Source organism: Phalangium opilio, unplaced genomic scaffold (assembly GCF_054372755.1).
Source record: "Phalangium opilio isolate 3A_F unplaced genomic scaffold, DU_Popi_V2 ptg000041l_1, whole genome shotgun sequence".
In the NCBI taxonomy this organism is placed as follows: Eukaryota; Metazoa; Arthropoda; class Arachnida; order Opiliones; family Phalangiidae; genus Phalangium; species Phalangium opilio.
This window is the reverse complement of record NW_028324165.1, coordinates 4,363,829-4,387,066: the sequence shown is the minus strand read 5'-3', so window position 1 is coordinate 4,387,066 and position 23,238 is coordinate 4,363,829. Positions and strand designations below refer to the sequence as shown.

At 38.6% G+C, this 23,238-nt stretch overlaps 5 protein-coding genes and 2 long non-coding RNA genes across 8 annotated transcripts in view; 4 read left to right on the top strand and 3 right to left on the bottom strand.

Moving 5' to 3' along the window:
• LOC149679484 (uncharacterized) overlaps positions 1 to 1,713 on the top strand; it is a 1,876-nt gene extending 163 nt beyond the window's left edge. Inside the window, exon 2 of the mRNA XM_089835725.1 lies at positions 37 to 1,713. Within this exon, the coding sequence (XP_089691851.1) occupies positions 37 to 1,662 (1,626 nt within the window). The 3' untranslated portion in view covers positions 1,663 to 1,713. The remainder of the gene's footprint in view (positions 1 to 36) is intronic.
• LOC149679480 (uncharacterized) overlaps positions 1 to 19,676 on the top strand; it is a 24,725-nt gene extending 5,049 nt beyond the window's left edge. The window contains exons 2-5 of one of the 2 annotated variants that reach the window (XM_089835301.1): positions 17,278 to 17,430; positions 17,512 to 17,642; positions 18,439 to 18,521; positions 19,621 to 19,676. In XM_089835301.1, the coding sequence (XP_089691427.1) occupies positions 17,278 to 17,430; positions 17,512 to 17,642; positions 18,439 to 18,496 (342 nt within the window). In that variant the 3' untranslated portion in view covers positions 18,497 to 18,521; positions 19,621 to 19,676. Of the gene's footprint in view, positions 1 to 17,277; positions 17,431 to 17,511; positions 17,643 to 17,904; positions 18,036 to 18,438; positions 18,522 to 19,620 lie in introns of those variants that run through there. The other variant, XM_089835302.1, reaches the window with a different exon arrangement.
• Positions 8,714 to 9,160, top strand: LOC149679483 (uncharacterized). Its single transcript, XR_016365783.1, has 2 exons — positions 8,714 to 9,014; positions 9,080 to 9,160. It is a non-coding gene; the product is annotated as an uncharacterized LOC149679483 (long non-coding RNA).
• LOC149679482 (uncharacterized) lies at positions 9,150 to 12,733 on the bottom strand. Its single transcript, XM_089835238.1, has 2 exons — positions 11,823 to 12,733; positions 9,150 to 11,731 (listed from the first exon to the last, which is right to left on the bottom strand). The coding sequence occupies exons 1-2, from the start codon at positions 11,874 to 11,876 to the stop codon at positions 9,278 to 9,280; spliced, it is 2,508 nt and encodes an 835-aa protein (XP_089691364.1). The 5' UTR covers positions 11,877 to 12,733; the 3' UTR covers positions 9,150 to 9,277.
• LOC149679481 (uncharacterized) lies at positions 15,595 to 16,244 on the bottom strand. Its single transcript, XR_016365782.1, has 3 exons — positions 16,183 to 16,244; positions 16,078 to 16,104; positions 15,595 to 16,003 (listed from the first exon to the last, which is right to left on the bottom strand). It is a non-coding gene; the product is annotated as an uncharacterized LOC149679481 (long non-coding RNA).
• LOC149679478 (uncharacterized) lies at positions 17,864 to 23,238 on the bottom strand. The gene has a single exon (XM_089835299.1). It carries the CDS (start codon positions 23,097 to 23,099, stop codon positions 22,179 to 22,181), a length of 921 nt encoding a protein of 306 aa, XP_089691425.1. The 5' UTR covers positions 23,100 to 23,238; the 3' UTR covers positions 17,864 to 22,178.
• LOC149679479 (uncharacterized) lies at positions 19,701 to 20,867 on the top strand. The gene is made up of 3 exons (XM_089835300.1): positions 19,701 to 19,880; positions 19,972 to 20,085; positions 20,162 to 20,867. Exons 1-3 carry the CDS (start codon positions 19,701 to 19,703, stop codon positions 20,708 to 20,710), a joined length of 843 nt encoding a protein of 280 aa, XP_089691426.1. The 3' UTR covers positions 20,711 to 20,867.

The following is a 23,238-nucleotide window of genomic DNA, read 5'->3' as shown; positions in this document are numbered from 1 at the left end:
ATCTTAAATTTGTTTCCAATTTTTCTGTTCCATTAGGTGAAGTTCGTCATCTACGCGGATTTCGAGTCAATCTTAAGTAAAATACAGGGATGCGATCAGGACGCTACCCTCTCTTCTTCCACGAAAACCTCCCAACACGTTGCCTGCGGGTTCAGCTACGTCATCGTTGGACAAGACGGTTCAGTGTCAAAACCAGTGACGTACAGAGGAATGGACGCGGCGGAAAGGTTTTTACAAAACCTTATACGTGAAGATGAAATCATCCAGGGGAAAATAAAAGCCAACGTGCCCATGAACCTGACAAACTCGGAAATGACGGAATTTGTATCAGCCCAAGTCTGCTACCTATGCAGGAAGGCGTTCACCCATGATAACTGCAAAGTTCGGGACCACGACCATACAGATGGGTCCTACAGAGGAGCGGCTCATAATACCTGTAACCTCAAGTTGAAGACATTGAAATTCGTTCCGGTGTTCATGCATAACCTATCCCGCTATGATGCTCACTTGATAATGGACAAAATCGGACTGTTTAAACATCAAGAAATTAAGTGTATTCCGACGAATTCCGAGACTTACATTTCGTTTTCTCTGGGAAATCTACGCTTTCTAGACTCTATCAGGTTTATGCCAGCCTCGCTCGACTCCCTCGTTTCCAATTTGGCCAAGGGAGGTGCGGACAAGTTCAAATGCCTAAACTCTGTTTTCAAACCGGACGAAGTGGAGCATTTACTGAGGAAACAAGTCTACCCGTATGACTATTTCGATCGCGAGGAGAAATTTGACGAGACGGAGTTACCACCGAAGGAGGCTTTTTTCAACTCGCTCACCGATGAAAAGGTTAGTGACGAGGATTATTCCCAAGCCCAAACAGTTTGGGAAAAATTCAGGATCGCTAACCTCGGCGAGTATCATGATTTATACGTCAAAACCGACGTTTTACTCTTGGCTGACGTATTTGAAAACTTCCGAGCCATGTGCTTGGAATATTACAAATTAGACTGCGCTCACGCCTTTACCGGCCCCGGTTTTGCTTGGCAGAGCGCTTTACGTATGACTGGAGTTAAATTAGAACTTCTTTTAGACCCTGATATGCACCTATTTATCGAGAAGGGAATTAGGGGAGGAGTTTCTCTGATAACCCACAGGTTGGCTGAGGCGAATAACAAACATCTTCCTGAAACCTACGACGCTTCGAAACCTAGTTCCTACATCACTTACCTGGACTGTAACAATCTTTATGGAACAGTAATGTGTCACCATTTACCTATGAGGGGTTTCCGATGGTTGCAGCCATGTGAAGATTTCACCAGAGAAGTTATTCTTAACCATCCCGACGATGACCCTCAGGGTTTCATTCTAGAGGTGGATCTTGAATACCCGGACAGTTTACACGTAGAGCATAATTGTCTCCCCCTCGCCCCTGAAAGACGTATTGTTACCGCCGGCGAACTATCTCCATATTCAATAGATCAATTGAACAAACTAAAACTGAAAATTAAAGATAGTCTTCCCAAATTAGTCCCCTCGCTTTACAACAGAGAAAAATACGCACTGAAAAAAATGAGCGTGCTTTCGGCATTCAAAAATGATGGCGACCGTTCAATTTTGAACAAACCTCTATTGACGAATTCAGATTTAACCAGAAAAATTCAATTTTGAACAAGGACTGTTTTACGCGTTCAAAACTAACCACTAGCATTCATTTTTGAACAGCTTATAAATTACCACTCAAAATAGAATCTTCATCCCATTTAATTTTGAATAACTGCCTTGCGCTAATGAAACGTTCAGACATGGTCGTTTTGGCGTTCTAATAGGATTGTATTAGTATTCAAACTAGAGCGTTTTAAGCGTTCAAATAAGAACATTTTGGCGTTCAAATGAGATGGTTTTTCGTGTTCTAACAAGAGTGTTTTTGGCTTTAGAACAAGAGCATTATGGGCGTTCAAAGGTGAATGTTTTTGATATTCAAATGAGACCGTTTTTGTTTTTTTAACGAGAGCGTTATGAGTGTTCACACGGGAGCTTTTTTCTGTTCAAAGGAGAGCTTTTTGGGCGTTCAAGGGAGCAATTCTTGGCGAGTTTTTTGGGTGTAATATTTACAATGGTAAAAATCCAGGTTCATTTAATCTAAATTTTAATATTATAATTCAAAAAATCATTTTTATTATATTTTGATGTTCAAGAACATAATAATTTGCCAATTATTCATTACCATTATATTATTTTCTTGGCTCAGACTATTGATTTTTTTCAGGAACACAAGCACTTACAGACTCAAATTACGAAATATTATTAGAAAATGGAGGTTAAACGTAAACTAAATAACTTGCTTAACTGGGTGATTAATTAAGTTTGATTGGCGATCTTCCTCTCCAAATAATCGTGAAAAATACTAGCTAAGTTTATATACAATAAACACCTGCCTTTTTCAAAATATTGCTTGTTTTGTAGGTCAGGTTGGGTTAGGGTTAGAAAAGGTTTAGGTTAGGTTTGGTAAGACTTAGTTTAGGTTAGGTGTCTTTAATACCTACGGTTCCAAATTTAAGCTTTCATCCTCTTAATACTAGACGTGTGCATATACACACATCCTATAAATTGAATTTTTACCTCTCCGCGTGACGTATGTCACGGAGAGGTTCAAATTTCGACGTGTCTGTCTGTCTATCCGTCTGATGTTACACCCTAGGGGACCGCGTTCGCAGTTGGAAAATCGGGGTAAATGTGTTCTCAATTTCCGAACCTGAAATTTGGAAAATTGTATTCCACTTATAATGGCTATTACTCCATTGTCTGTCTAACACCACTATCATCTGGTCTTTTGTCCATCCCACATGGACACCAGTCTGTACTCACTGGCTTCTAAATACCACCATCATCCGGTCTTTTGCCCATCCCACATACTGGCTTCTATCTCCATCATCATAGTTAAGGTTAAGACATTAGCGACGATCGGCTAGGGTTACGAGAAACGTCTAGCCTCCCAATGGCGGGGTCTTTTTCCAAAGGTTGCGATGTTCTTATCAACAGCTACGATTCGAGTCCTTTATATACTACCTATTTGAGTAAGGCGAAGCAGCAGTCGTATGCTTCATTTCAAACGTCAATATTAGTCAAGTCTCTCAAGAATGATTAATTGTTCTTTTTTAAAACGATGTAACGCTCAATAAGGCGAACAACTAACGAAGAAAATGTTTAATATTAATTATATTTATTTTAGTATTTAAGATAATCTTGTTTCTCAAATTCAAGTTAATACGAAAAGGGTTAAAAAGCAGTCTATGTGATTGTCTGTGTGTGTCCGTCCGTTGTTACACTAGTGCGCCGCTTTAGCAGTTTGTTTTGTGTTGATGTGTAAAGAAATCCTACAGAACCTTAATATTCAATTTTTTCATAATATAAAGTGAATATGTGGAAATAGTTTTCGTATTTACTATGCCTTTAATAGTTTTGTGGCTTTAATGCTCTGTTTCATTTTGATATTCCAAAGATATTTTCTAATATTATTATTTGAAATGGCTGTTTATATATTACTTAAGCTATACTACATCTGTATATGCAATAATCCTTGCTATGGTGATTACAAAAAGAAAGCTAGGATCCGTCGGGTAAATTAAGGATTAACAGTAATTAGCTTAGTGAACCAAAGAGGAAGTAATTGAGACCCGAGATTTAGTAAATTATGGGTTCTGATTTTCTTGTCTGCATTGAAGAGACATTAACGGTTCAGAGTGAACCGAAAGTTAAGTACACATTTAAATAAGGTCTAGTTTTTAAAACAGATGTAAGGACCATGGTGGCAATTTATCATTGAAAGGGCTTGTCGTAATTGGGTTGTAGCTTCGGAGTTTTCATTCTTATTGTGGTGCACATTGACTTTCATTGCGTCTAACCACAAATCAGCTTTGCTGATAATTAACGTTAAAACCCGCGTTGGCAAACTAAGAATATATATGAGGTGAAACGAGACAATATTGTTTATATTGCAAAAACCAGTTGTGAATGTAGTTATGAGAGTACAGGGTTAAAATTTGAGGCGTAGACAACTGGGCCTTTTAAACACATAAAGACTCCATCTCTCCCAAAAGTTATGCACTTAATTTCCTGTTTTTTCCCCATTGACTGATTTCATGTGTCCAAGGCACATTCTTATTGGATGTAAAATGTCATCTGCTTTACTATATATTCTCTATGCTTGGAATACTGCTTTAAGCTTAGTTCCCACTTGACCGAAAACACGACGGAAACACTGCGTAAGTACCTCTGCGGTAAAACATCTTCCGCCTAACGTGACCGAAACAGAATTAGTGTTCTATTTTTGAAGCAGAGGCCGACGTAAAATTATTTTCATAACCAATCAAAATTCGTTTCGCGATGAAGCTTCTGCTGACGTCATAATAGGGGAGTTTTTTATCGCCGCTTTGAGTTTTGTTTCAACTCGCCAGTCGCCATTTCCACCTTTGCATGCTATGAATTTTTGAGTTTGAATTCTCTAATCGGATTTGATCGCTAGTCGCTATTGCCGTGTTTGTACGAAATAAACCTTTCATTTGAATCTCTGACCTTAATTTGGTAGAAGTAAGCTCCCTAATTAAGATAACATCAAGGGAAAATCAAAGGCCAAGGCTTAAGTACCACGTGACTACCTGCCGACCGCCCTTTTTGTCTGAATTCGGTCGTATGTGTGAACCAAACTAAAATCTTGCCGTTGAAGGCCTGCGTAAAACTCATTTTTGACGCAGCATGCTAAAGTTTTCGGTCGTCATTTTCGGTCAAGAGGGAACCTAGCTTTAATAATTCGTAAATTTTTACATCAAAAAAGGAGAGATATAATTCCTTATCTAGGTAAATAAGTTTGTAAGTAGACCTCTTGACTCGGAGAGGTAATATTTTGGTTTTTTCAATAATAAGAAGTGTTTTTTCGTCGGCAGCGTTTAAAAATAAAATATTTGCTGATGTCTTTTTTATAGGGAGTGTATTACATTAGGAAATCATATTTGGGTACTCGTTTTATGTTCAAATTTCTTTGCAGTGTTATGTGATGCATATGACTTAAAATGAAAATAAATATCAAGAAATGTTTTTATAAAGGTACATTTCTTTAATTTAAAATTATTTGGTTCTTGTAAACTATCAATTTTGCTAAATATTTTACAAAAAAATTGGGTTTAGTGCTAATTTTATTTAGCCACTCAATCGTTATAGGTTAAGTAGATTTTTGCAGTAAAAGATAGAATCTTTCCGTTCCCGGGAATTAGTAATTTAATTTCACTGGGAACGTTTAACCCAAGATGTTTGTCCCATTTGATGAATCCGACAATTTGCGGCGTTGGTCGGCAGAATGGGAGGAAAGCGGTTAACTACTATAGTCAAATCAACTTGAAATGCTGTAAATAGGGTACTAAAATGAGGTAAATTAGGTGAATAGAGGCTTAAATTAGGGTATTAATACGGGCAAATAATATTTGACCATGGCGTGAATTGATCACACCAAAATCGTTCTCGTTAAATTGTTAATGCAATCCTATTATAACGCGAAACAGTTACGTATTAATGCCAATTCGTTCTCGTTTGAACGCCAAAAGTGCTTACATGTGGACGCCAAAATCGCTTTCCTTTGAACGCCAAACACGATCTCGTTTGAACGCCAAAAACGATCTAGTTTGAATGCCAAACACAATCTCGTTTGAACGCCAAACACGATCTAGTTTGAACGCCAAACACGATCTCGTTTGAACGCCAAACACGATCTCGTTTGAACGCCAAACACGATCTCGTTTGAACGCCAAACACGATCTCGTTTGAACGCCAAACACGATCTCGTTTGAACGCCAAACACGATCTCGTTTGAACGCCAAACACGACCTCGTTTGAACGCCAAACACGACCTCGTTTGAACGCCAAACACGACCTCGTTTGAACTCCAAACACGACCTCGTTTGAACGCCAAACACGACCTCGTTTAAACGCCAAAACGCTCTCGTTTAAATGCTAGTGCAATCATATTTGAATGCCAAAATGACCTAATCTGAATGCTTCGTTAGCGTGAATTTTTGAATATCAATATTAGCGTTCAAATATGAACATTTCCTTAACGTGTACAATTGAATACCACTTTAGGCGTTAATATTTGATTGCTAAGGCGTACCACCACAGTGGCAAGGTATTGAACGCTGAAACATTCAATTTCGAATGTTCTTTTTTTACTGTGCGTGCTCCATTACCGAAATCTAAAGTTCTACCTCGCTAAAGGTATGAAATTAGGGAAGGTTCACCGTATTCTCACGTTTGAACAAGGAGCTTGGTTAAAACCCTTTATCGAGTTTAACACGGAGAAGCGGAAGATGGCCGCTAACGCGTTCGAAAAGGATTTCTTCAAACTATGCAACAACTCTGTGTTCGGGAAGACGATGGAGAATCTACGTAACCGCATAAATTTCGACCTTGTGCAAACCCGGGAGATGGCAATCAAGAAAGCGAGTTCTCCGGCGTTCGAAAGGTTTACAGTTTTCAAGAACGACCTAGTTGGAATTCACCAACTGAAGAAATCCTTAACCTTGGACCGACCCATTTATACGGGCTTCACCATTTTAGACTTGTCTAAACTGGTTATGTACGATTTCCATTACAACACCGTGAGAGCTAAATATGGGGAAGCCGCCAAGCTTCTCTTCACAGACACAGATTCCCTGACCTACCAAATCTTCACCGACGATCTGCCCCGAGACTTTGCCGAAAACAAGGAGATGTACGACTTCTCCGATTATCCTCGAGACCATCCCTTGTTCAGCGAGGAGAACAAGAAGGTTCTCGGCAAGTTCAAAGACGAGCTTAATGGAGTACCGATTCAGGAGTTCTGCGGACTCCGTCCGAAGATGTACTCCATCTTGTCGTCGAAAGGGGAAAAGAAGACGGCGAAGGGAATTTGTCGTCGTGTTGTTAAGAAGAAGATTCGTCATGCCGACTACAAGGAATGTCTACTTCAACGTAAACTCACCGTGGAAGAGATGAAAAGAATTGTGAGTTTGAAACATGAACTGTTTTCCGTCACCCAAAAGAAACTCGCATTGAACCCGTGCGATGACAAGCGATACATCATCGACGGTGTGTCTACTTACTCGTTAGGACATTTTAAAATTAGGGATCTATAAAAGCGAGTTTTCCTCCGTGGCATAGCCCGGTTTCTCGCTTTATGTAAATTATTTTTCAAATATCTTAGAGCTGTGTAACTTTAATATCTTAGAATTGTACAACTTTTCTAAAAATATCTTTCGTGTAAATTTGTATATGTAAATATGTATGAACTTGCTATTTTTTTTTCTTTTTCTTTTTATAAATTTTTGAATGCTGTTGAATATAAAATAAATATAATTATAATTATGTTAAAGTATTCTTCTCCAAATTTTTCCTACTCTTATTCATTTTTCATGTACGAGGAGGAAGAGAGAGGGGCCCGGCCTCCCCTTCCGTTCAAAGTTTCACTATTTCCGTTCAAAGTTTCACTATTTCCGTTCAAAGTTTCACTATTTCTGTTCAAAGTTTTACTATTTCTGTTCAAAGTTTCACTATTTCCGTTCAACATTTCACTATTTCCGTTCAACATTTCACTATTTCCGTTCAAAGCTTCACTATTTCCGTTCAAAGCTTCACTATTTCCGTTCAAAGCTTCACTATTTCCGTTCAAAGCTTCACTATTTCCGTTCAAAGTTTCACTAAGGGATTGATTACATTACTTTACATACAGTCTACCAAAAATGCACTTATTCTCCTAAACAAAATTTATCGTACCATCAATGATAGATAAGTCACAACTCTTACAGAGAAGGGACTGATTTCCGAATTCCAAGTGCTTTATTTGTTTACTTCCTTATCAGCATGATAAGGAACTGTCGGCGGGAAATTCAAAAATCGTACCCTATATAATCAGTTCAGTTCCGAGTTTAATTTTTATTCAGTACTTGAGCAATTGACGATAAATTTGAAAATGCTAAGCCTATACGAAACGTGTATTTGTTTTAAGACCCCCCATTCCCCGATTTCACAACTAATTTAGGAGTCTAGGACGTCTTTGATGGTAACTTGGGTTTATTGGGCCTTGGGGTATCAGAAACTTTTGAAGTGGGCGAATTGGCGACTGATAAGATACAACCTTTGCAGGGGAGGATCAGATATTCAAATTCCATGATCCCGGGGGGGGCTCTTTTTTAAACTAGGCGGGTGGTTGCGCCCCCCCCGGGATCATGGAATTTGAATATCTGATCCTCCCCTGCAAAGGTTGTATCTTATCAGTCGCCAATTCGCCCACTTCAAAAGTTTCTGATACCCCAAGGCCCAATAAACCCAAGTTACCATCAAAGACGTCCTAGACTCCTAAATTAGTTGTGAAATCGGGGAATGGGGGGTCTTAAAACAAATACACGTTTCGTATAGGCTTAGCATTTTCAAATTTATCGTCAATTGCTCAAGTACTGAATAAAAATTAAACTCGGAACTGAACTGATTATATAGGGTACGATTTTTGAATTTCCCGCCGACAGTTCCTTATCATGCTGATAAGGAAGTAAACAAATAAAGCACTTGGAATTCGGAAATCAGTCCCTTCTCTGTAAGAGTTGTGACTTATCTATCATTGATGGTACGATAAATTTTGTTTAGGAGAATAAGTGCATTTTTGGTAGACTGTATGTAAAGTAATGTAATCAATCCCTTAGTGAAACTTTGAACGGAAATAGTGAAGCTTTGAACGGAAATAGTGAAGCTTTGAACGGAAATAGTGAAGCTTTGAACGGAAATAGTGAAGCTTTGAACGGAAATAGTGAAATGTTGAACGGAAATAGTGAAATGTTGAACGGAAATAGTGAAACTTTGAACAGAAATAGTAAAACTTTGAACAGAAATAGTGAAACTTTGAACGGAAATAGTGAAGCTTTGAACGGAAATAGTGAAACTTTGAACGGAAGGGGAGGCCGGGCCCCTCTCTCTTCCTCCTCGTACATGAAAAATGAATAAGAGTAGGAAAAATTTGGAGAAGAATACTTTAACATAATTATAATTATATTTATTTTATATTCAACAGCATTCAAAAATTTATAAAAAGAAAAAGAAAAAAAAAAATAGCAAGTTCATACATATTTACATATACAAATTTACACGAAAGATATTTTTAGAAAAGTTGTACAATTCTAAGATATTAAAGTTACACAGCTCTAAGATATTTGAAAAATAATTTACATAAAGCGAGAAACCGGGCTATGCCACGGAGGAAAACTCGCTTTTATAGATCCCTAATTTTAAAATGTCCTAACGAGTAAGTAGACACACCGTCGATGATGTATCGCTTGTCATCGCACGGGTTCAATGCGAGTTTCTTTTGGGTGACGGAAAACAGTTCATGTTTCAAACTCACAATTCTTTTCATCTCTTCCACGGAGAGTTTACGTTGAAGTAGACATTCCTTGTAGTCGGCATGACGAATCTTCTTCTTAACAACACGACGACAAATTCCCTTCGCCGTCTTCTTTTCCCCTTTCGACGACAAGATGGAGTACATCTTCGGACGGAGTCCGCAGAACTCCTGAATCGGTACTCCATTAAGCTCGTCTTTGAACTTGCCGAGAACCTTCTTGTTCTCCTCGCTGAACAAGGGATGGTCTCGAGGATAATCGGAGAAGTCGTACATCTCCTTGTTTTCGGCAAAGTCTCGGGGCAGATCGTCGGTGAAGATTTGGTAGGTCAGGGAATCTGTGTCTGTGAAGAGAAGCTTGGCGGCTTCCCCATATTTAGCTCTCACGGTGTTGTAATGGAAATCGTACATAACCAGTTTAGACAAGTCTAAAATGGTGAAGCCCGTATAAATGGGTCGGTCCAAGGTTAAGGATTTCTTCAGTTGGTGAATTCCAACTAGGTCGTTCTTGAAAACTGTAAACCTTTCGAACGCCGGAGAACTCGCTTTCTTGATTGCCATCTCCCGGGTTTGCACAAGGTCGAAATTTATGCGGTTACGTAGATTCTCCATCGTCTTCCCGAACACAGAGTTGTTGCATAGTTTGAAGAAATCCTTTTCGAACGCGTTAGCGGCCATCTTCCGCTTCTCCGTGTTAAACTCGATAAAGGGTTTTAACCAAGCTCCTTGTTCAAACGTGAGAATACGGTGAACCTTCCCTAATTTCATACCTTTAGCGAGGTAGAACTTTAGATTTCGGTAATGGAGCACGTATTTTTCTCTGTTGTAAAGCGAGGGGACTAATTTGGGAAGACTATCTTTAATTTTCAGTTTTAGTTTGTTCAATTGATCTATTGAATATGGAGATAGTTCGCCGGCGGTAACAATACGTCTTTCAGGGGCGAGGGGGAGACAATTATACTCTACGTGTAAACTGTCCGGGTATTCAAGATCCACCTCTAGAATGAAACCCTGAGGGTCATCGTCGGGATGGTTAAGAATAACTTCTCTGGTGAAATCTTCACATGGCTGCAACCATCGGAAACCCCTCATAGGTAAATGGTGACACATTACTGTTCCATAAAGATTGTTACAGTCCAGGTAAGTGATGTAGGAACTAGGTTTCGAAGCGTCGTAGGTTTCAGGAAGATGTTTGTTATTCGCCTCAGCCAACCTGTGGGTTATCAGAGAAACTCCTCCCCTAATTCCCTTCTCGATAAATAGGTGCATATCAGGGTCTAAAAGAAGTTCTAATTTAACTCCAGTCATACGTAAAGCGCTCTGCCAAGCAAAACCGGGGCCGGTAAAGGCGTGAGCGCAGTCTAATTTGTAATATTCCAAGCACATGGCTCGGAAGTTTTCAAATACGTCAGCCAAGAGTAAAACGTCGGTTTTGACGTATAAATCATGATACTCGCCGAGGTTAGCGATCCTGAATTTTTCCCAAACTGTTTGGGCTTGGGAATAATCCTCGTCACTAACCTTTTCATCGGTGAGCGAGTTGAAAAAAGCCTCCTTCGGTGGTAACTCCGTCTCGTCAAATTTCTCCTCGCGATCGAAATAGTCATACGGGTAGACTTGTTTCCTCAGTAAATGCTCCACTTCGTCCGGTTTGAAAACAGAGTTTAGGCATTTGAACTTGTCCGCACCTCCCTTGGCCAAATTGGAAACGAGGGAGTCGAGCGAGGCTGGCATAAACCTGATAGAGTCTAGAAAGCGTAGATTTCCCAGAGAAAACGAAATGTAAGTCTCGGAATTCGTCGGAATACACTTAATTTCTTGATGTTTAAAGAGTCCGATTTTGTCCATTATCAAGTGAGCATCATAGCGGGATAGGTTATGCATGAACACCGGAACGAATTTCAATGTCTTCAACTTGAGGTTACAGGTATTATGAGCCGCTCCTCTGTAGGACCCATCTGTATGGTCGTGGTCCCGAACTTTGCAGTTATCATGGGTGAACGCCTTCCTGCATAGGTAGCAGACTTGGGCTGATACAAATTCCGTCATTTCCGAGTTTGTCAGGTTCATGGGCACGTTGGCTTTTATTTTCCCCTGGATGATTTCATCTTCACGTATAAGGTTTTGTAAAAACCTTTCCGCCGCGTCCATTCCTCTGTACGTCACTGGTTTTGACACTGAACCGTCTTGTCCAACGATGACGTAGCTGAACCCGCAGGCAACGTGTTGGGAGGTTTTCGTGGAAGAAGAGAGGGTAGCGTCCTGATCGCATCCCTGTATTTTACTTAAGATTGACTCGAAATCCGCGTAGATGACGAACTTCACCTAATGGAACAGAAAAATTGGAAACAAATTTAAGATTTTACATCATATGTTTCGGGACAGTTGCTCTCAATACTTTGAAAAAGTTACTTACTTTTTGTTGCCAGGCAATGTTTTTGAACTCCAGGATGGGTTCCTTTACTGGCATTTGGATTTTCTGCGGACCGTGTAGGCTACACTCTTTAACATGTTCTTCGTGTCTTTGTTCAGACCCAATACCGGAAAAACGGTGAAGGCAATAACGGCAGTAGAAGGTTCTACCATTATATGCAGTGAACGATGACAAAAGACGGCTCAGATTGCGAATTAAACAGAAATGCCTACTCTCCCCCTGGGTTAGCAATAAAAGGTCTATTTGACGCGCTTCCTCCACCCTGTTCGAACTAACCTAAAGGGGGAACACCTCATTTTCGAAGCTAAATATATTAATTGAAAGGTTATTAACCCTTTCAAACTTTCCTAGCATCCTTTCATTTACCTCTACAGGGAATGTGATTCCCGTTAAGTCTAATTCATTACGGAACTGTAGATAATTTTCTACACGGCTTGGGTTTCTGACTACAGGATGTAAATGGGCTAAAATTGACCATAGAAAACACTTATTGTCGTGGTTTTTAACATTGGTAAGGGCTTTCTTAGATGCGAGTTTTTTCGGAAGCTCAAAATATGTACCCCCATGCAAAGGTATATATGATATTATGTTAATTTGAAGGAACATAATTCCATCCAGCGTCCAACCGCTACCTTGGGTTTCATACTCCTCAATTAAACGTTTTAACGTTACAATCCCCTGATCTATTTGTCCATGAATAACATCAGGAGTTAAAATAATGAGGTTGCGGGTTCTATGGTATATTAGAATTTCTACATCCTGTTCTGAATTCCCTAACTCACGTGTGTAACGTGCTCTAACAGTTAAATACCATTTAATCCCCCTATCCTGAGCTAGTTTATTCCTCAGATAATCCTCTATGGCGTCTCTATGCCTTTCAATGTAAAGGTCCACGCTGGTCTCCACCATTGCAGGCGTAAATCTAGCGCAGAAGATCGCATTATTCAATACGTTCAGCTCCTCCAGTTGATCGGGAAGGGGTACGTCGGGCGTGGTAACCATGGGTTGCGGTTCATCATTTGCTAGCCTTTCCTCTTCTCTGTCCATGAGATCTTGCAGGTCTCGGTTTTCTTGACTAGTTAAGTCATCGAGTACGTCGGGGTCGTATGCGGGTTGGGTGTCCGCTTTCCTCTTCCTCCCAACACCATCATGTCGGTTCATGATGGCGTGTCGAGTTTCGTTTTCCTGCCGTGTCAGGTCGGCGAGAGTGAGGGTCGGTGACACTCTTCCGGTGTTGACCGAAGGAGGGTAAGTATCCGCAACAGAGGTTGAGTGGTCAGGAATTATAGCAGTTTTCTGCTTTTTAGCCATAGACTCGGTGGGAGAGTTATGGACTTTTAAATGTCGTGCTAACCTATCACGCCTCGTGAATGTAGACGAACAAATGGTGCACGAGAAGCTAGGTCTAACGCCTTGATGCTTTTCTTTTTGATGCCTTAAAAGATTCTTATTCTGAACGTACTTACGTCCGCAAATATCGCACATTACCATTTTTAAAAGTTAACTATATTTAATCTGAATATAAAATAACTTCTAGAATAATTTCTACAAGAAAACTTCTTACTAAGTGTTAACTGTCTGAAGAACTCGAGAGTCTCGGACGAAATAAAACAATCTCTAATGTTGGGGGTTCTTTTATACTCTAATCATGTCAATATTAGAAGTGAATTAAGCGCATGCGCCAAAGCATGATAATTCGAAAGTTGAAGTGCTATATAGGTTTCCCCTATTTCTACACTTATAAATCTGACTCTCATTTTGCTTACACAGGGAATAAATTTTCCTATGATTTCTTTAGTACGTATATACTCACAAATTTCGTCCACAACCGAGTAAATACCGAGGTAATCATTCTTGGTGATACTAACTGTGATCAGTTAAAACCTGCCCCTCTATCCGCTAAATCAAAACTGCTAAACAAAGCGATGTTCCACTTTAAACAACTTGTAACCGTCCCTACAAGGATTACTTTAACTTCTAAGACATTGATTGATCATATATACTCAAACTATCCGAATAGAATACTTGAGACCAAAGTGGTGGTATGTGGAGTCTCCGACCACGACCTGACATGGGTAGTAAGAAGAAAATCATGCCCGAAAGCCACCAAAACATTGAAAGCCGTCAGAAATTTAAAACAAATAAACACGGATAGTTTCGTGCGAGACCTTCAGTCAAGGATCGAGACCTCATACTACAGATATACAGACGTAGAAACTAGTCTGGACAGCCTTCAACACGAAATCAGCTCGTGTTTGGACTCGCATGCACCTCTAAGAAGAAAATATGTAAGAACAGACAACGCCCCATGGATCACCCCTTTCATCAAAGGTCAAATCCACCTACGAGACACCTATAAAACCAAAAGTCGACAATCACAATTAAAGGAGACCTACCTGGACTTATACCGGAAACAGAGAAATTACGTCAACAAAATTATACACAAACAAAAATCTACATACTTTAAAGACAATATCGCAGATAGCAACACAAACATATGGAGATTAATAAAACCCTACGTAAAACTGAAAGGCGATCAACGGATCAATGAATTGGTCTACGAGAACAAAAAATATAATGAGCCGGTTCTGATCTCCAACGCACTTAATGACTACTTCATAAATATCGCAGACACATTAGTCTCAGAAAGCAAACGTTCAAACTTCGTCCAGTCACCCCATCCCAATGCTCCTAAAAACCCAGGCACAGAAAATCAAAAGGAAGAACCATCAATGTCCCTGGAGAATTTTGACCCAGTTGACGAGAAAACAGTTTTCTGCATGCTGAAGAAATTAAAAAATAATAAATCAACGGGTATGGATGGTCTTGCCCCCTCTCTACTTAGAGCTTTAGCGGCCATAATTACTACACCAGTCACCAAAATAATCAACCTTTCCTTAACCTCTGGAGTGTTCCCGAGGCAGTGGAAGTTAGCTAAGGTGATACCAATTTATAAAGCAGGAGACTCTAGAGACCCGAAAAACTACAGACCAATTTCTATACTACCAACTTTATCACTAATCTGTGAAAGGATAGTACACACGAAACTATCTAACTACCTAGAAGACGGCTCGGTTCTCTATGCTCTACAATCCGGCTTCAGACCAAAACACTCTACAAAAACCTGCCTTTTTAACGTATACGAATCTATTTTAGATAATTTAAACAACGATATGTACGTCATCATTGTCTTCATCGACCTGTCTAAGGCGTTTGACACGGTGCAACATAATATTTTAATAGAGAACCTGAAACAATCTGGAATTAAAGACAAGGCATTATCCTGGTTAACATCCTATCTAACTAGTAGATTTCAAACTGTATGTTACGAGAACAACTTCTCCCAAAAACAACTAATCAAACATGGGGTTCCACAAGGCAGTGTATTAGGACCTTTGTTGTTCAACGTTTATACTGCTGACCTTCATAAAGTTATCGAATACACAACAGCAAACGAATACGCGGACGACAACGCCTTAGTTGGCGCCGACCAAGACCTACATAAATTGACTATTCAAGTGGAATCGGATCTTGCGAACTTAAAAAAGGCCTTAATCCAGAAAGGTCTAGTCCTTAACGAATCTAAAACCAAGTTTATGTTATTTGCACCAAACGAAAAACTGAGGAAAATTGCTGAAAGTCTGCAATCCATTCATAAGAACACAATCACTCGAGTGGCGACTTTTAAATACTTGGGTATTTGGTTGGACGAGAAGTTCACATGGGAAGAACAAATTAACTACGTATCCAAAAAATTAAAATCCCGTACTTGGCTATTAAGGCCTCTTCAAAATTGTCTAGACATAACAACTCTCCGTCTTATCTATAACGCGTGCATTAAACCAATCTTTGAGTATGGAGACATTTTCTACCACTCAGCAAACTCGAAAAATACTACAAAACTAGACGCGCTATATACAATATGCACAAAGCTGATATCTAAAAGAAACAAGTATTCTTCTGCAACTGAAGCTAAGCTTATAGCTAACATTAAGACACCTAAAGAAAACTATCACTATAATATTTTAACCTTAATGCACTCTATTAAAAACAATAGAGCCCCTCCGTACATACTGGACCACTTCTCCGACCCAAGACTTCATCACAGTACCAGGAGCCACATCAATGACTTTTATGTAGAAACTTGCACCTCCAGATTTCGCCTTAAAAGTGTCAAATTTCGTGGAGTTAAACTTTGGAACAGCCTACAAAACTCAATAAAAAAAATCGAACCCACCACCGAGTTTAAGAACGCTTTAAAAAACTATATTAAAACAATATCTTAATTAGGAATTAATCCATTTTAACCAATTTTAAGTAATTTTAATTTAACAATGGACACCTTTGTAAATAAGACTTGAATCTCTTAAAGGTTGCTCCAATAAAAGCATTTTATTATTATTATTATTATTAAATATATGAAAAGTAAATATGGCCAATCAAAATATTTAAAATACACAATTCTAGGATATTTAAAAATAGGCTTACACTTACGTATTTCCCCGCCACATTGTCAAAGTCAATAAGGCGCCAACAAATATCTGGCGCCACAAAATAATGATGCAATGAATTCTAATTTCAGGCGAAGTTGTGGTTTACTATGGAAATATGGCGCTTAGTCTTAAGTCTAACATATGTTTTCCCTTAACAAATTCAATAAAGATAAGGCGCGCGTGAAATATCTGGCGTCAGAGGGAGATTGAAGCGACTTCAGTGATAACGGCGGCAACAGCGATAACGGCGCCAACTTGGTGTCGGGTGCCAACAGCGGCAACGGCGTCATCGGCGCCCCGGCTCCCCACGGCTCCCCTGTGCATGAACTCTTAAATAGGTACTACTTTCCTCCTATGAAATCCTAGTTTTCCTCCTATGAAATCCTAGTTTTCCTCCTATGAAATCCTAGTTTTCCTCCTATGAAATCCTAATTTTCCTCCTATAAAATCCTAGTTTTCCTCCTATAAAATCCTAGTTTTCCTCCTATAAAATCCTAGTTTTCATGTAAGGGAGTCTTTATTTAAACGAATTCGCGGAAGCAGAAGCTGACGGCGTAAAGCAGACGGCGCGGGTGTCCAGTAAAAATATTGCCAGTGTCCATTTAAAAGTTAGGGAGCATAGGAGCCTGATGTATGTTTGTTATATAAAAATAATCCGGGTCTTGAGTACCATAATTCATATTTAAAAGCCTGCAGGGAATTATTCAAATTGTATTACAATTGGTTAAGCAAAATAATTGCCAAGAGTGTCAACACCAAACGTAATTCATAAGATATCTTCCTATTGACGAAAGGAATAAATCGAAATGGGATGGAAGCATTACACTTTAAAATTACGGAAATAATCTTGATTAAAAAAATAAATTTAAATTATTCACTGTTCGGGACTGGAGAAAATAACTCCCCTTGGTTTTCCCATTTGTTTCATGCATTTTAATTTTTAGTGTGACGTTTCAATGTCTAACATGAAGAAAGAGAGAATCAAAATTGTGTTAAGAATAAATGAGCAACAAGAGGAAATTGGGAGCCTTGATGAGGAAATTGAAAGGCTCAAGGGAATCATTGGAAAGTTGAAAAATGAAGTTGAAGATCTTACGGTTTGTAACGTTATTCCTTTTATAGTCGAGAAAAAAATCGAAAATCAGGTTAATTTAGTAGTTAATTATTTGAATAATTAGGAAAAGAATGGATTGAATGGAAACAACGATTATGCCATAGCGGGTCCAGTTAAATATGAACCTGAATCATATGGACAAGTATTGTCTCTTCCATTTTCCATACAGCAACAACCTCAAGAACAAATTGAAAGGTATTTAAATCGAATAGACAAACCATTCATGGATGAAAGTGGTTAAACCTACACTTACCACTATCGTGAATTTATACATCTTTGAATATGCATGCTATAGATGCGCGCACTTACTCGTGCTATAATGCTACCACTCCCTTAAAATATCCATGGATATGGTTACGTCCAAGGTAAAGCCTTGAAGAAATGAAGGTTCCTGATAGCAATATCAGGTGAATAACATCGAAGAATCACTCCAGGGACCACTTTATACTGTTTGTAGGTTTATAATCAGTAGGTGCATCTCGGATGAATATCGGACATCGAGTATTCACTGAGGTTAGATACACCTTTATGAATATTGGACATTTAATATTCACCCGAGATACACCAGCTGCGTATGTCACAAAAATTCGAGAATTCATCCAAGAATCACTAAAACTAACTTACATAAGCCGTAGTGAATATTGGAGATTCGATACTCACCCGCAATTTACCAACTGTATATTCGGCACACACATACGTGAATATTTTATCATTCATGTCAGGTGTATCTCAGATCAATAACGAATGAAAACTTACGTATGCCAGGTGTATCAATAACTAGTGAAAACTTGTGTACGTCAGTTGTATCAATAACGAGTGAAACCTCATTCATGTCAGGTGTTTCTCAGATAAATAACGAGAGAGAAATTATCATTTAAGTCAGTAGTATCTCACATCAGTATAGTGTATAATACCAGTAGTGTATATGGACATGGTGTATTCATCTTTTATTACTACTTGTGCTTATGACTATTTATTTTTTTTTATATAGTTTGCACAGTATTCCCACTGAGTCAATCAGCAACATTTCCGATAGTGTACTCGAATAGGAAGCCGTGAATCACAGTCAACTTGGTACAAAAAATTTCTTTACAAATGTTATAACGTTTGCCCATGGATTAAATATACCTTAACCTAAAATAAAAGTCGTTGCACAATCAGCGCAACATAGAGAAAAATAATCAGATAGAAATTTGTTTACAACTTTGGCCCGAGGCTTAGTTCTGCTGCTGCTGCTGTTGTTAGTGCATGCTTACATTGCAATGGTTATCATGACGTCTGGTTCCTGGGCTGTGCGCCAAGGTAAGTGAGATACCTTGCGCCTTTCAAGTTACCTTCCCTTTTTGACTCTCCTTACTCTATTTCCTACTTGTTGGAACTTGGAAATTGAATTTTCCTTAACTGAGCGTTTGAAAGCGTGATATGTAGAGGAAACCACGTTAGAGGGAACCTGTAGCATATTGCTGCGGCATACTTTTCTGTGGTCACTTCTCTTGTGGAAATAATGAACATTTTCTCGGTCGGAAACTCCAGGAGTCCAGGTCAAAATATAATTGATATTATAGGGATAAAATAGACATATTAACATTTAATGTAAACTCGCATTAGAAATAAATGGGGGTTCTACTAAAATCTAGATTAAAATATATTGGATTTTCGAGTGGCGCTGTCATAACCTATCGGTGAGTGGCGTTTGTCTTTTGCAGTAGCTGACGTTCGCTGTCGGTGGTCCCGCTCATAAGCCATAACCATGACGGAAATAAAAATAAGAGAGTCAAAGGGGGAAAGGGGACGGTAACTTGAACAGCACAGTCGGTTCTGTATCTCACGGGCATGAGCGTACCTACCTCGGCGCACAGTTGAGGAGCCAGAAGCTCTGCAATGCCAATGTAAGCATACGATCCAAGCAACTGTATCAGAGCTAAGACTCGGCAGTAAGTTGTAATCAAATTTCTCTCTGATTTTTTTTCTCTGGAATGGACTAAAGCGTAGCGATTAATTTTTTTCACCACCTGTAGTCTGATACATAAGAGCGTGATAAAATTTAGAATGCGCACCTTAGCAATTTTACGTTATGCTCCCCTATCAATTTAATTCAGTTTGCTGCACATTTTACAGGAAATGACTGCGAACTGTGAATAAAGTGTTGCTTTTGTTTATTAATACACAATAGTTACAACCATAAGTGGATTAAGGGATAAGTGCGCTACGCCCTATAGGAGCGAGGGAGACAGCCAGAAGAATGGTATAAAAATGACGGCGCGCTCAACGGCGGTATTTTCGTCCCAATTTGGCCCAGAACTTAAATCGAAACTAGTCCAAACAACTGTAAAATACAATTTATTACAAAAAAGAGGTCATCTTTGTAATTGCGATGACGTTTCCAATGAAGAAATTTCCAGTAAACGGATGAAACATACAGAGAAACCTCTGGTAAGGGTTAAGCCTTGGTGCCTCTATTATCATAGTTGATTTCAATGTTTCTTTAGTTACATTGTAAAAAAACCTACATAAATGATTACAGGGGTTTTCTGGAAGTATCAGATTGGGTAAATTGAAAGCTTGGCTCCTTAACAAAGATAAAAAGGAATGCCTCTTAATAGCCGAAAAAATTAGTCTTCACAAAGAATTGAAAGAGGCGAGAATTTTTTTAGTTCACTTTCTACGGTTTAATTTTAAAAGAATTAAACCCAAAAATTATTCTTAATTTACAGATTCTTTTGGAAATAACCAGGAAGGATCGGCTTATTGTAAGGCACGGGTTGGATCCGGTTAAAATTATCGTAGAAGAAAACGGGGAAGCATCTGTTTTTCACATCTTTAAGGGCTGCGTAATCAAAGTGCTATTGTTTGAAGGAGAATCGATCCGAGAAGATGTTGCTACGGATATATTTCAGCAGCTCTTCGATGATAGTTTTATTTTGTGCCAAGGTCTTACTGAAGACTCGATTAAAATTCTAAAAACATTGTCATTTCTACCACAAAAACTAACCAAATTAGCGTATCCTTTTGAGCATTACCTTTCTGAATTATGTTTGGCATGGTTTAAGCCCCCAATTAATGCCCCGATGGCTGACATTTCATCTGGAAACTATCGATGCACTGAATGTAGTTATCGCTCTCGATACACAAAAACACTATCCAAGAAAAAATACAATCTACTAGTAAAGAATAAGACGTCACCCGCTTCAAAACAAAAGTTGAATTATTTGTCTTCCAACTCGTTGAAAATCCGTCGAAGAAAAGAGAGATGTAGAAAGTAACGGTTTTTCCGAGCAAATTCAAAAATTTTGGAAAAGTGTCAAAAATTAAAGTTAAACTTCTCTGAGAAAAAGAGCAACGAAATGTCCAACGTAACACGGTATTACCCTTTGGGGAGAAAAATTATTTAGGAAATAAATTACTTCTGGAGTTGTAAAATCGTCCAATTTTTTACCTATGTTATTTAAATAAATCGTAACTTACAGTTGGAATGGTCGGAAAATACAACGCACCGTGTGCTAGATATTCGTGGGAACTATTAATTACCAGATATTATAATAATTATCCAGGTATTTATTGTGATAATCTAACTTTAGATTTAGCAAACCAAAAAGTCGGCCTAAAAGGTTTTTGAAAAGTGACGAGACCTTAATTTCACAATAGGAATGGTGAAATGGAGCGCGGGACTTGAATAGAAATTTAGCGCGTGGTTGAAAAAATAAAGATTTTTAAAACCTATAGAAAATTATCAACTTAACTTTATACCATGAAAACTGAGATACTTCAGCCTTTGCTAGTGATATGAAGCGTTGCCTTCGTTAATCAAGGTCTGTGCGCAGTAGTTTCGACCGGGGCGACTTAAGAAACGAGACTTCTTACTTTCTCTCTATTTTACCGCGAGATGGCATTGATAGCTGGACCGAAACGCTATTTCAAATTCCAAGCACGCGAAAATGAACGTTTAAAATTCCAAGCGCGAGAAAATGAATATTTCAAATTTTAAGTCCAGCTAATAGCGCTCTCAGGTGAGAGAATTCGGCAACTCAAATTGCCAAACGAAAAATAAACAATCGGCGTCGCGCACAGGCCTTGATTAACGTAGGCAACGTATGAAGATAGGTTGTGACGAAGCCTTGGTCGTGAAACCTTGGGTCTAACTCTGAAAAAAATGAGCCCTTAATGCAAAGTTCAATAGAGGTTTTGATTGAATTTAAATAGAAGGGATTTTCTTAATATCAAATCATGGATGGGATACAAAAAAAGCTTTATTGGGCCTGATTTACATAAAAGTGAATTTTTAAAAATTTTAAAAAGGCTTATTTTTTAGTTTAGTATTTTCAAATGTTCCAAGTTTTATGTCATTTACTCTGAAAAGATTAATTACTATTTGATAATGACTAAACTTTGATAATGACTAAACTTTGATCACGCGCAATGAACAAACAATGGCAGTTGAAGAAAATGAACCCTGGATACTCCTTATTAATTGGTCTACCTAACAAACACATTTTAATAATAAAAAAAACATTAAAAATCCGTTTTAAATACAGAAGGTGTGATGCCCTTTCAAAATTCGTTACTTTCCATGTTCTTTTTGATCAAAACGAAATATTATTCTACAGCCTTTTCCTTAAAATCCAATCTATTAGTTGAAGTGATTTCTATGTGTTCTGATCCCACTTGCCTTATGCGTCCTGGTATAGCTACTTTCATCATTTTACAACTGTCTTTACGTTGATGTTTGCGCAATTAAGGCTTCTTCGTGCTAATACAGTCATACTGAACACACTTGATGGGTCTTTCACCACTGTGAATGCGTTGATGTGTGATAAAAACACCATGACATGAGGTGACGTAATCACATTGATCACATTTGAACTTCTTTCCATCACCGTGAATACGTCGATGTATGACCAAAGTACTCTCGTAACGGCAGGCGTAGTCGCACACATCACATTCGAATGGTTTCTCACCACGGTGAATACGTTTATGCTCGTTCAAAATGCGCTTGTGCGTAGTGGCATATTCGCACTCATCGCACTTAAACGGTTTTACATCACGGTGAAAGCGTAGATGAGAGATCAAACCGGTCCTATGTATACTGGCATATTCACACTGATCACATTTGAAAGGCTTTTCACCACTGTAAATGCCTTTATGTTTTTTCAAAGTGCTATTGTCCGTAGTGGCGTAGTCACACTGATCACATTTGAAGGGTTTTTCACAATGGTGAATGCGTTGATGCTTTATCAAATTATTATGGAAACTGCCGGCATAATCACACAGATCACACTTGAAAGGTTTTTCACCGGTGTGAACGCGTTTATGCGCGATTAATCTACTTTTCCTCGAGCAAGAATAATCACACAGATCGCATTTAAACGGTTTCTCACGTCCACTGTGAATGAGTCGATGTTCCATTAAATTACCCTTCTGCTTGCAGGCACAATCACACAGATCACACTTGAAAGGTTTTTCATCACTGTGAACGCGTAGATGTTGGATCAATTTACTATTCTGATCGGTAGCATAACCACATTGATCGCATTTGAAGCGTTTTACTCTCATTTTCTTTCTAGCGTGATGTTCTATACACTTTTTATCTTCGCTAGAATTGTTGTTTTCAGTAAAATCCTTTTCCTGCAATTTTCGTACACAAAGCAAAAACATATCATCAAAGAAGCGCTAATGTGTACTATTCGTTTGACAAGACATAGAATATTCATAATGCAAAAGCGCGTGAAAAGTGAAAGTAGCACCTCAAGAGTACTGATGAAAACAAAAAGTATACTTTATTCATGGTTTACAA

What these genes read in the sequence shown, in the direction of transcription:
- LOC149679479 (XM_089835300.1), top strand. Translation starts at nt 19,701, where the DNA reads ATGACGGCGCGCTCAACGGCGGTATTTTCGTCCCAATTTGGCCCAGAA. An exon ending in AACATACAGAGAAACCTCTG is followed by an intron (nt 19,881 to 19,971) that starts GTAAGGGTTAAG and finishes AAATGATTACAG; the next exon opens with GGGTTTTCTGGAAGTATCAG. An exon ending in TTCACAAAGAATTGAAAGAG is followed by an intron (nt 20,086 to 20,161) that starts GCGAGAATTTTT and finishes CTTAATTTACAG; the next exon opens with ATTCTTTTGGAAATAACCAG.
- LOC149679482 (XM_089835238.1), bottom strand. Translation starts at nt 11,876, where the DNA reads ATGCCAGTAAAGGAACCCATCCTGGAGTTCAAAAACATTGCCTGGCAA. An exon ending in ACATTGCCTGGCAACAAAAA is followed by an intron (nt 11,732 to 11,822) that starts GTAAGTAACTTT and finishes CTGTTCCATTAG; the next exon opens with GTGAAGTTCGTCATCTACGC.
- LOC149679478 (XM_089835299.1), bottom strand. Translation starts at nt 23,099, where the DNA reads ATGTTTTTGCTTTGTGTACGAAAATTGCAGGAAAAGGATTTTACTGAA.